The following is an 11,562-nucleotide window of genomic DNA, read 5'->3' as shown; positions in this document are numbered from 1 at the left end:
CAACAGGAGGAAATCTACAAGGTCTCAGAGCTTTAGTCATACAGCACAGGTAGAGAGCTGAGGTGTCAGGGACTGCCTGCAGCCTGGTGCTGGTCCTGGGCGGTAAAATCCAGCTCCCAGTTCTCTTCAGGGACACTGAGGTAGCAGAAGTAACTTCCCACCATAGTGGTTTATCATCCAGTCTGTAGCGTAACATTGCTGTAGTCAACACGTGGTCCCTCAAAAAGCAAGACACAGCACCCTAAGTTACATGGAATGTGTAAGAACTACCCAGGGTAGTTACCTTAATGTTTACTTTTTATTTGTTTGTTTCTTTACATTGTGTTAAGCTGGGGAACCAAATGTGTTTTCCACGCAGTATGGACTTTGTACTGTTGAATTAATTAACCTCAAGTCCTTCAATGTTTTTTCAGCCTATTTGTATTGTACATGTATATATTTACAAACACAAGCTCACCGGTAAAAGTAAATGCAGTTCGTGTACAATGTGCATAATGTATTACTTCAAGTAGTAAATTAAAACCAAAATGTAATTATGTGCATATGTACATGTCTGAGCTGTGTCCCCTGTATTCCAGCAGAATATTATGCACATTTTATGGCCAGTATTCTGTTCAGGTTTCACTGAATCTTGAACACCTTTAAGCTGTTTTTAATAATCTTTATCAGAAAACATATATCGATTAGTAAATTTAGAAAATGTTGTTGTTTTTCAGTGAAAAAAGCACAATCACTAGATGACTTATTGTTCGTCCACACAGCTGTATGTGCCACTGAACTGTTGTTCCAGAAGGCTGCTGTCAGATCCTATATTTCTCTTTGGCTTTCTCTTTCAGAATGCAGATGTGCTAAAAAAAACCAAACAAACCAAAAATACAACTTTAGTCAATCTTTACCTTCAAAGAAAATGCAAAAAACCATTCAGTCTTATTCCTAGCGTTGTAAGGAAAACACAGCAGAACAGTAGTCTTTGCGAGTTTGATTGCAAGCTTACTACTTGCAGTAAAATTGAGGTGATAATGTTGCTTCCAGGCTCATCTGTAATTTACAGATTTGTATATTCTGAAGAGGTCAGGTTTATTCAATTATTGTATCCTTCATATTGCTTTGCAACAGCACAAATCCAATATGTGTCTTTAACAGAACTGGGTTGTCTTATTAAAAAGACTTTCAAGTGAAAAACTTTCCCACTTGATCAGGTTTAAGAAAGGACTTTTAAAAGCTAAGGAAGAATAGAACAGCTTGTTCTATCAGGTTTGTTGTGTCCCAGTCTAGTACTCAGTGCAGTCTAAGGAGACTAATGGAACAGAGGGAAAAAGATCTTGATGGAGATGTTATACAGTGTAGAAGGAACCTTCACATGCAGACATCCTAAAGAGCTGGCTAGGAAAGAGCAACACAGGATTTCACTAAGACAAACATCAAGGTAAAGCCAAATTACAAGTTGCTTTATTTTCAGACAGGACCAGCACTGTGCTGCCAGCCATCCTGGAGGATGCAGAATATCGGACCACCAGACTTGTGGAGCAGATTCATAAAAGGGTAAGGAATAAACAAATTCTTACGCATTTACATTGATTTATCAGCTTGAAATGTTAATAATGCTGTTGCCTTTTTAATGGAGGTTTTTAGTCAGATTTGAAGCTAATTGTTGAGAAGCTCCTGGTGCAAGATAATATTCTTGGTGGTTACCTGTGGTAACAGTCATATGTGTAACAGTTGAGGCACACATGTATGTACTTACGTTCAGATCTCTGAAGTATTCGTTATAATCAAGAGCATATCCAACCACAAATTTATCTGGAATTTCAAATCCTATATCTGTAACAAGATACAGTTGTTTTTATACTTGGAGGCTGTAAATAGCTTTTAAGTACACAGTTTGTATTCCAGACTTGCTTCAGCTCTTTAAGAGTAATACCTAACAAATACATCGTCTTGCTTTTGAGGTAATTAGCATGCTGCTTTAACAATCAGAGCTGTAAACTGATGACGATAGTTATAATCTATACCATCCCCATCAGTTAGTAATGCAATTAGTATAAGAGAATGCGTTTTAAGAACGAAATAATTATTTAGAACCTACTTATGAGGTAGTCCTGGGAGAGGGAGACAGGGAGTGAGGTTTTACTTGTGTGAAGGTAGATGCACTGTAACTCAGTAGGGATTTTCAGTCTGAAAACAAGGCAAGTTTAAAGCAGAGTCAAAACAAATGCCTTTTAGGGTCAAAGCCAAACACCACAAAGTTAAGGTTTGATTCTGTTTTGGGTATTTGGTGACAAATAGCCAAACCTGCACTCAGACTGACTGGGGGAAAAAAAAGAAGGTGGTCATGAGGTTTCAGCATGGTATAGCTGGTCATCAGCTTACATTTTTAATGTATTTTATCCCAATTGGGATACTTGGCCTTACTGAAACACACATGCCGGTTTTCAGACTTACTACGTTAAGTGAAGCTATGAGATCATATATTGGACAACCAGAAAAGCTCAGTACTTACAGTCTGGTCTGTAACCTGGACTTTGACCTGTCCTTTTAACAAGCAGGCTGTACGACAGAGCAGAGAAGGTTATGGTTTTTTTAAATATATCTTGCTCTAAGCTGCATACTTCTCCTGCCCCTCCCCATAAGCTTCTACAATCATGCAGTTAAATGAAACAAGATTATTGTGACAGAAAGGAATAGTGTTCAGCCTTATAACTGAGGAAGAAACAAAGGCTCCGATCTAGGTTCTTTCTGAAGGTCCAAGTGACTTTACTCTTTTATGTTTAGTCCTCTTCAGTTCTGTATCCCAAATCGTTATCTTTTCATGTAGCAATGTATCCACAAACTAGAATAGCATGGACAAGTAAGCAAGTTCAAGTGTCGTGTAAAGATTTTAGCGGGGAGGGAGGGAGAAGAGGACGAGCTGTGCAGTGGCACTACAATTTCTTCCACAAAGTGATATCCATTCTTGCTTTTCCGGTGCATTTCTGAAGAAACTGAGAAGCTTCTGGACAGTCACTGGGAGGACCATAACTAGTATATAAAACAAGAAGTGTTTTCTCAAAGCACTGTGGTTACTTGACAGAGACAGGAATATTCCCCAAAAAGCCATTTTACAGGTCATCTAAAAGCAGATCTAGAATGGCACTTGAAGTCATCTTGCAAGTGCTGGCAAACTCTTAGATTCTGGAAACCTGTATGACTGAGCATACTAAGAAAAATTTGAAGTGTTTTGATTCAAATATTGAGGCAACCGAGTTAGGAAACCTATGGAAAGAGCTGAATTTCTTTCAGACATAAGGAGGTAAAAAACAGGGAATCCAGGCTTGATGGACTATGCAAAGAGAGCTAGGGAGCCTTGTTATTTGTTTTAACAATGAGGGTGGTAGTGCGTATGTAAATCTCCCAGTGTAATAAATACTCAGTTTTCACCAGCTGGGTGGGGGTTGCTTCCTGCTTTTACTTCCTCTTCCCCAAAACTTCAAACTAAACAAAATCAAACATCCACCAGCGTACACTGACTATTCACCTAAATGATTTTGCTATACCTTCTCATTACAATACGTTAGTAAGCGGCCATATCATTATACCTTACAACTTTTACCATCTTTGGTTCGTTGTCTTTTAGTTTTGAAAGCAGCGCTTTCATTGTTCTACCAGTCTCAATAATGTCCTGAAAGAGATAAAAAATAAATTATCCTCTGAGTCTGAAAGAAAAAACAGATTGTCAGTGGATTAATTTAAAGTATATGAAAAAAGTCAGCAATCCTTTCATATGCAATATGTATTGCAAAAGTGGGAGAAAAAAGTCCGTGTTGTTCCCTCCCTCCACACTCTAGTCTTTACTTACCTCTACTACCAACACGTTCTGGAAAAGATCATGTAGGGAGAAAAAGAAAAGGAAATATTTACATGACAACATTCAGTGAATTATACAGCCTGGAAAAGTTTGTGCTACAAACATGAGTTACTTGTAAGTTGCAATTGATTTTCAAAGGAGCTTGTCACTTAACTACTTATATTATTTTAGTGCTTTCTCAAGAGTCCTTCTGTAAGTATTTACGGAAGCATAAAATGCTACTAGAAAGCCACTTATGTCAGGTTTTATATGTTATTCTGTGTATAGGAATAGCAATCTAGAACCATACTGCATGAGTCAGTTTAAGATGGTCTGTTTCTGGGGGCTGTGCGATAAAATGTGGAGTAGGATCTTTAGAAGCATTCAGTACTGATCACTTCAAGTTTCCACTGAGATCTGTGGGAATTGCTCACTGTTTCAAAGCATGGCATTTTAAATCAGTATGGAGTGGCTGTGAATAGGTAGTATCAAAATCTTAATAAAGCTGGGCTTCCTGGAAGATACACACAAACTGTTCTTTCCCCTTAAAAGCTGAAGATGCTAATTCATACCTTCCCATTTAGTGTAGACAGTTCCTCACCAACAATACTGATTTTTTCTGTCGGTGAATCATTCTAGAATGAGAAAGAAGAGGGAAGTCACGTAAAACATGCTCAGGAGTGTTATCTTGTGTGTGTGTGAATGGTGTGCTGCTTTTGTTTTTCGTCTGTCAAATGACACAATTTTACACAGCGCTGCTTCAGTAAAACAGCTTTTAAGTAGCTGAAAGCAAGAGGAGAGAGTTAAGTATCAGTGCAGACAGACGTTTGTGTGGAACAAGAGTACATCTTATTCATGGAACAGACACCATTGCTTTCAGCTATTTTTTCTACTAGATATTTGATTTAGAACTCCACTAAAAAATTATAGGATATTGTAAATTGTTGTATTTAGTATGGGGTAAATAGTGATCAGTGCACAGAGCTCCAGCCTTCAAAAAGGGGAGAAGATAAAACAGAAAAATGTAGCACAAGTAAGTGCTTTACAGTATTTGTCTCAGGCCAACTGTGATTGTTTCAGGCATGAGATACCTGTTTCCCAACACATAGATTATGAAAACAAATCTCTCCAATATTAGCTAAAGGAATTAAAGAAAAATAATGTAGAGAGAGACAATGAACAAGTCTCTGATGCTAAGCTCCTCTCCATACTCCCCCCCACCAAAGGGTGCCATGGTAAAGACAGCAAAACCTGTGTGGAAGCTTTGGGCTGGAGAAGAGGACATTGGAGACCTGAGCCTGGCTTTGTCAGGTGTCCTGCTCTATGTTAATTCCAGTGAATATGCAATATCTGATCATTGGGGCAGATCAGTACATCAGTTGCTTTTCAATATGTAATAAATTGAGTTGCTTTGAACAGGATATATGCATAAACTTGGGTTTTGTGGAGTTTTCATGTAAGCTGCCAGTATTCAAAGTATCGATCTATGAGGAAAGTCCGTTTCCCAAAGAAAAGGAAGTTGCTTACACAGTAGCTTTTTATTCTAACAAAATCCACAGTAACAGGCACAGATTTGTCACCATTTTGATTTAGTGCTTTTATATGGTCCAGCAAATCAGCAAAGAATTTGTAGCCTCCTTTAAGGACACAGAGTGCAACGATGTGGTGGCTTCCCATATCTTGCATGATATCTCTAGCCAAACGTTCTGTCCTGGAAAGAAAAAACAAACAAACAGAACCAAACAAACCACAAATACTGTAAAGCGTTTTGTGTATCATATTTGTTTTTCTATGCATTAAGCAATGTTCAAGTTAAAATTCTGGTCTCGCTGTTAGGTTTTTATAACCAGCAAACCAGCATATTAAGACATAGGAAAGTTAGATATTTGCAGTTCACAAGATGATGCCTACTCCACTTGGCATACTGGTGATTTAATCCATGTATTTAAACAAAGCATGGTAGGAGAGTTTAAAGATATTTGAGATAAGATATAAAGATATTTGAGATAATTGGGAGGAATCCTTTCCATAAATCTCGTCCTGTATAGAACTCGAGAACAGAAGTGTTACAGCTGCAGAGTTTCCATATTTCCTGTGGGCTACGCGGGTCAGGGCCTCAGTCTCTTCATTTGGTGGGAAATGCTTAATTGGCATCACTGTCACTGCTCTTTGTTGTTTACCCTCATACCTGTCCAGGATGAGTCCATGAGGAATGAAAACTCTTTCTAAATCTTCTTCATAATGCTTAGGAATACAAAATAGATTTTTGTTGTAGCCGCTTTCTTCATCTCTTATCTGCAAGGGAAAGGGAAATAGCTCTAATAGACAGAGCCATGCAGGAAAAAACCTTCCAGTCTCTGATAATGCAGAGAAAGACTCCTCTCCCCATCCCCCCAATAATGTGTCAAAATAAAAATATATCTGAGAGTTTTCGAGCTTTCTGATAGAACAGGCCAATCTGTCTGATGGTTCAGGAGCTAGTGTGCTTATCAGAGGTGCGAATGGATATATAACTACTTTGCCCCAGTCATTATCAGAGAAGTTCTCATCCATCAAGTCATTAAAAAACCCAAAACAACACAATTACTGCTATTTATTTTGAAGTTACTGTAAATAGCCGACTTCATTTAAAGATAAAACTACAGACACAGGTGTCAACAAGAATTTCAAATAACAGATTATCACAGTACAAAGCAACATATATAGAATCTGATACTGCCTGAACTGTATTCTGCAAGCACTCAAAATTGAGAGGCCTTGATGTTCCAAGTTAGACTTACAGAACAGCCTTGCAGATGAGCACTGGTTCTGGTGCCAGCACTACTCTTTTGGCTGGTTTGGTTACTGTTTTCTTTGTGGCCGAAGTCAGTGAAGCGAAAGCTTAGTGAAGGATTGTTTTTAAATTCGGTTTGTTTGTGCTTTATTAATCTTGGAAGAGGTGCTGGGAGTTACCCTGGAATCAGCTGCAGATCGGGCTGGTTGATCCATGAGCAGGTTGAATGCAGGGCAGAACTGCTAACTGCTCTTTGAGTGTTACATTAACCCAGTTGGCCAGTTTGAAATGGGCTCATTTCTGCCTGTGTGAGGCTGCTAGTGGTGACAGACGAACACACATGCGGGGAGTGGGATACTGTCAACAGGAAGCGCTGACAATAGAGTATAATTAGAAGCATTGGTCAAATTCGAAAGAGTGTTTATTTGAGACTCCCGGAACACAGAAGCTTAATTTTCATTTGGAGTACAGAAAAAGCACCTTTAAGGATAGTCACTGAAATGATAAATAGTTTTATAAGTGCCTTTTATTTTTTCCAAATCCCCATCTCTATTGCACTCTGCATAACTGCAGCTTAAAAGCAATGACTACACTACCTGTAATTTGAGCAGTTTTTCTTTTGCCCAATCATGATAGTCATTGCCATATTTAATGGGTTTCAGCCTTAAAATTTGCTTTTGCAGTTATAAATTGGGCTTTCATCAGCACAGTGAGTGCAAGTTCAGCCTTGCTGCCAATGGATTTCCCTCCCTGCTGCATTTGATAGGAGGCATCACAACCAGTTCAGCGCAAGTGAGGGACGCGCTTTGACTGTGTTAATGTAATTATTGAATCAAGCTAATATTGAAGCATAAGGTGTTCATAGTGATTACTGCTTATAGCTACTGCAGCGGTGCAGTTTAGTACCTTTTATTTGGTTAACAATTATGCTCATTGAGATTTCTGTGCAAACAGCGCCTACTACATTCATATCTTTCTTTGCTACTATGTGAGAAGGATTTTTTAAGGTCTGCTGAAAGGTTCATGAACACAACCTTAAGGATTGCATCAGTTCGAGCACCACATCACCATAGCAACATGCTGCATGTACCTTACAGGCTCATAAAAGCATTTGTATTGTGGCACATGCTAAATAATATAGCAGCATCACATTATAATAAAGCAATCTACTAAACTATCACACAAAGTCATTAAATTTTTAAATAATGAGCTTATAACTTGAGGAATTATTTGTTTAATTTAGATTCAATCTCGTCTGTTGCTCATTTACTGATGTAGGTTTCTGAGTTTAAGGGTGAAAAAGCAACAAAATGAACTACAACAATTTTGTATTATAAAGAGATTCATAAATAAGTATTGTTTCATCAGCACAGAATGAAAGAATATTACTAGAGTTATATTAAAGTCAAATAAATCATGCTGTAATTTTGTAAAGTATTGAGTCTATTAAGATGCCTCTGTTCTGAAAGCCAGTTTTTCTCCTGGGTAAATGTAAGAAACAAGGCCTTTCATTAGTCAGTATTTCTAATGCTCTACTACCTTTGCTGAGGATAACCTCTTTCCCCACACCCAAAGCTCCCTTCGATTCAATAACCAAATATAAATGCATTGTGCTTTCTTACCTGCAGTCCATGCGCCATAATCTTACTTGAATTATGCTATCAGAGGATGAGTTGGTTATTCTTACTGCAGTTTGTCTTGCTTTACTTTCATCTTGCAGTCAGATCATGACCTGCTTCTGAAAGGTCACAATTGCCATCCTTCCTACAGGAAGAATTACTTCCTTCTACTAATGCATTGACATCACAATCCCAGGTTCTTACTTAATCAGATTAACCAGAAATAAAATAGATATGAGCCCTGCTGTAACCAATCAGAGTAAAGGTACGGGGAACGAGGGAGATGCGAAAAGGAAGCTCATGCATCAAATTTGTGGGAAGGTCTAGGTAGGGTAGTGTTTTTTTAATTGAAAACACCAATCAGATATTTGGTTGTAGCAGATGGTGATTCAGTGGTAGATGTGTAGAAGGTATTTTTATGTTGTGTTTTTAAAATTCTTGTGCTAGCTTGATGTCAAAAAATCTGTATTTGAATAAGCAAAGCCATCTTTTTAGAGATAACTTGCAGCAGAGGTCTGCAGCTGTTCGGACATGGGAACCCTGTCTGACATTCTTCCAGGTCATAAAATGAGGGGGGTGATAGTTCCAGTAACATGCTTCACATCATTTCAAATCAAATGATGCTGACATTCATTGTAATCTGATTACTTTAATGTACCAAACTGCACTATTATCTGGGATTAACATGAAAATCTTAGATTTCCAAAAATTAATCCTACTAATGAAATGAGCTAAAGCCAGCCTGCATGCAACATGTTACAGAATGTTCTTACCAGCTCGGGTACATTATATTAATTCACCCAGTTCTGTGTTTTTTTGGAGAGAGAGCACATTAATGAAGGAAGGTTTTTCTCATTTCTTTGTAGACTTAGGGATACTCTTCAGATCTTGGCTGATATCACTTGGGATAATTCAATATAGGAGCCCCAAGTTGTTCTTTTCCAAGTTAGACGTGTCGAGTAAACCAGTGCACCAGGCAAGTCGCGTATCAATCTGTTGCCCTCCTCTAATAAAAGGAGACGGAAAGAGCCAGTAAGTGTAACCCCTGCAAACAGACCGGAGATTCATTAGCTCAGCGCTGGTAGCTTGGTAGAACAGCAGCCAGTCAATACAGAACAACATGCTCTTTGTCCTTTTATCTGTTCCCTCAACTGCTGCATCAGTAATTAGATTTTCAGGACATGATTTTGCTGTTTACATACCTGTTTACATACCTAAGTTTGTTAAAGAGTTTTACATTGTATTACAGTTTGAAGTAGCTGGTCTTGAGACTGCTGCAATGATTTTAAAGGTCCTTAAGAAACATTGTATAGGCACTTATTAAGTCCTGTCAGGCATTTCTTTTTAATTATTTTAAACCAGAATACAAACACATGACATTGGATGTTTTGTACAACTTTTCTGTTAAATTACCGAAAACATCGGAGAAAGTGTCCGCTAGAGGGAAGTCTCTACCGTGGAAGACAATACTGCCACAGGGGAAGAAAAACCTACATTTTATTAAGCAAACTTTCTAGACTAGGAAGCTCTGTGTTCAGTTCATAAGTATACCGATATCTCACCGAAATGCAAATACAACCAGCTAATTTAAAACAGGCATCTTAAATATTTAGATCAGTTCTGACCTTGAAAATTGTGGATTCCAGGAAAACTGCTCTGATTTGCACCACTGAAGACTTCACCCATGGGCTCCCTGTTCCGAGGGGCTGGTACAGCTCTGAATGAAAACCGAGCACTTGTATTCAGTGGCTGATGTGCTATTAGGAAACCTGATTAATACCCTTTGAAATGGCTCAACTTCAGTAATTTGAAGTCCATCCTAAATCTATTATTTTGTTTGTCATTTTTAAGTGTTAGATAAGACCAGCTGTTTAATTGGTTTGCTAAAATGCTGTTTGGAAAACCACACTGCACATCCCATGGTAGACAGTACATGTTTGCAATTAGAAATTAGAAACAATTGCACAGTTTTAAGTCTTTATCATATCTACTCCTGTAGATTATGTAGCTCTTTGACATGGAAGTTTTCATTAGTATGAACCTTCATACCCATACCTTCCTTGGTGATTTTCTGTCTGTCTGAATATGAGATTTTTATTCTTTTACTGAAAGAGAGAAGTGATCTAAGTCTTGACCAATACTGGATATTTATAAATGTTGTGCTTGAGAAGGGCTTCTGCTTTGACCACTCCTCTAATATCCCCAACATCTAGCAAACGCAGACTGGTTGATGGCAGAACTTGAAGGAAACACCCCTGTAAAAGGTGACTCGGGTTTAAGTTTGGAAAATTCTTGAAAATACCCTGTCAGGAATTCCTGAATAGACAAATGACAAGTTGTGCAGACTCGAACGTTCTGGTTGTTGACCTGGGAGAAATTTACAATATTTATTAACAAAGTTGTTCTGGCCGTAACATAAATGGTGGAGAGACTATGTGAAGGAAACTATTATATACCTTTTGCTACATTTGTTTTGTAGATAGGAAAAATATTTCAGTCTCCTGGACTATCTTTATTAGAAAGTCATTTTGAGAGAGTGTCTGGTTAGGACTGGAGCAGTAGAGCAGAGAGACAAGGAGTCGGGACTTCTGGATTTTATTCGCAGTTCTGACACACAGTTTATTTGCTGTACAACAGTGGCCAATTTATTTTCCTGACTGCCCCTGTTGTACCTCTGACCTTCCTACGCGCCTGCTTTCCTCCCGTTGCCTCCTGGAAGCAGCCGACCTTAGCTTTCTGAGGCCTCTCTCCTGTGGGCTAGCAGGTCATTGTTACTTTTGGGAAGATGCCATTTAAGAAACACCGTTGCTGTCATTAGCTAGTGGCCAAATTAATGATTTGAAAAAAGATTGCGGTCTGTTTACTTGAATGTTGAAATAGATTTGTTATGGTTTAATATGTCAGTGAGCAAACACAAGTTGCTTCATAACCGCCATAGTGTTCAGTGTGTCTGCTCACGCTCCCCCAGCGCCAGCCCCCGGCTGGATTGTTGTACCTAGGGAGCGCTGGGTGGTCCGGGAAGCGCTCTGCTGGCTCCCGGGGGGGTTGGACTCATCTCGCTGCAGAGATGTTTAATAAAAATATTTGTTGAACAATGGCTTTATCTGAGTGTGTGATCACAGCTGTTTTATTTTAGCGATGTAACAGCAATAACAATTAAATCCATATTCCTCCCTGGATATTTATTTTCCTGAATTCATTCTTAGTGCAGTGAAAGAATTTGATGTGAATTGCTGAGTTAAAATAGAACTGCATGTAGTGGATTTCAGATTGCTTGTATTACCTTTGTAAGATTTTTCTATTACTTGAGATCTTAAAACAATATAAAAATGCATGCCACAGCGAAC

General features: G+C 38.5%; 1 protein-coding gene across 4 annotated transcripts; it reads right to left on the bottom strand.

Moving 5' to 3' along the window:
- Nucleotides 1–258: 258 nt before the first annotated feature.
- Nucleotides 259–10,228, bottom strand: LOC102088328 (hypoxanthine-guanine phosphoribosyltransferase). Of its 4 annotated transcripts, XM_005507111.3 has the most exons (10): nucleotides 9,841–10,228; nucleotides 8,219–9,260; nucleotides 6,012–6,118; nucleotides 5,351–5,534; nucleotides 4,396–4,458; nucleotides 3,836–3,853; nucleotides 3,576–3,658; nucleotides 2,501–2,547; nucleotides 1,745–1,821; nucleotides 259–848 (listed from the first exon to the last, which is right to left on the bottom strand). In XM_005507111.3, the coding sequence occupies exons 2-10, from the start codon at nucleotides 8,234–8,236 to the stop codon at nucleotides 801–803; spliced, it is 645 nt and encodes a 214-aa protein (XP_005507168.1). In that variant the 5' UTR covers nucleotides 8,237–9,260; nucleotides 9,841–10,228; the 3' UTR covers nucleotides 259–800. The 4 variants fall into 4 exon arrangements, with proteins under 4 accessions (XP_005507168.1, XP_064884600.1, XP_064884601.1 ...); XM_065028529.1 differs by lacking the exon at nucleotides 259–848 and having other exon boundaries at nucleotides 1,610–1,821; XM_065028528.1 differs by lacking the exons at nucleotides 8,219–9,260; nucleotides 9,841–10,228 and having other exon boundaries at nucleotides 6,012–6,400.
- Nucleotides 10,229–11,562: the final 1,334 nt, after the last annotated feature.

Source organism: Columba livia, chromosome 13, assembly GCF_036013475.1.
Source record: "Columba livia isolate bColLiv1 breed racing homer chromosome 13, bColLiv1.pat.W.v2, whole genome shotgun sequence".
NCBI lineage: Eukaryota > Metazoa > Chordata > Aves > Columbiformes > Columbidae > Columba > Columba livia.
This window is presented reverse-complemented; position numbering and strand designations above follow the sequence as displayed.

Coding starts and splice junctions, on each gene's coding strand:
- LOC102088328 (XM_065028527.1), bottom strand. CDS start 6,376: ATGGATGAGAACTTCTCTGATAATGACTGGGGCAAAGTAGTTATATAT. Junction 4,459..5,350: donor TTAGAATAAAAAGCTACTGT/GTAAGCAACTTC, acceptor TTCTCATTCTAG/AATGATTCACCGACAGAAAA. Junction 1,822..2,500: donor TCCAGGTTACAGACCAGACT/GTAAGTACTGAG, acceptor ATCTTGTTACAG/ATATAGGATTTGAAATTCCA.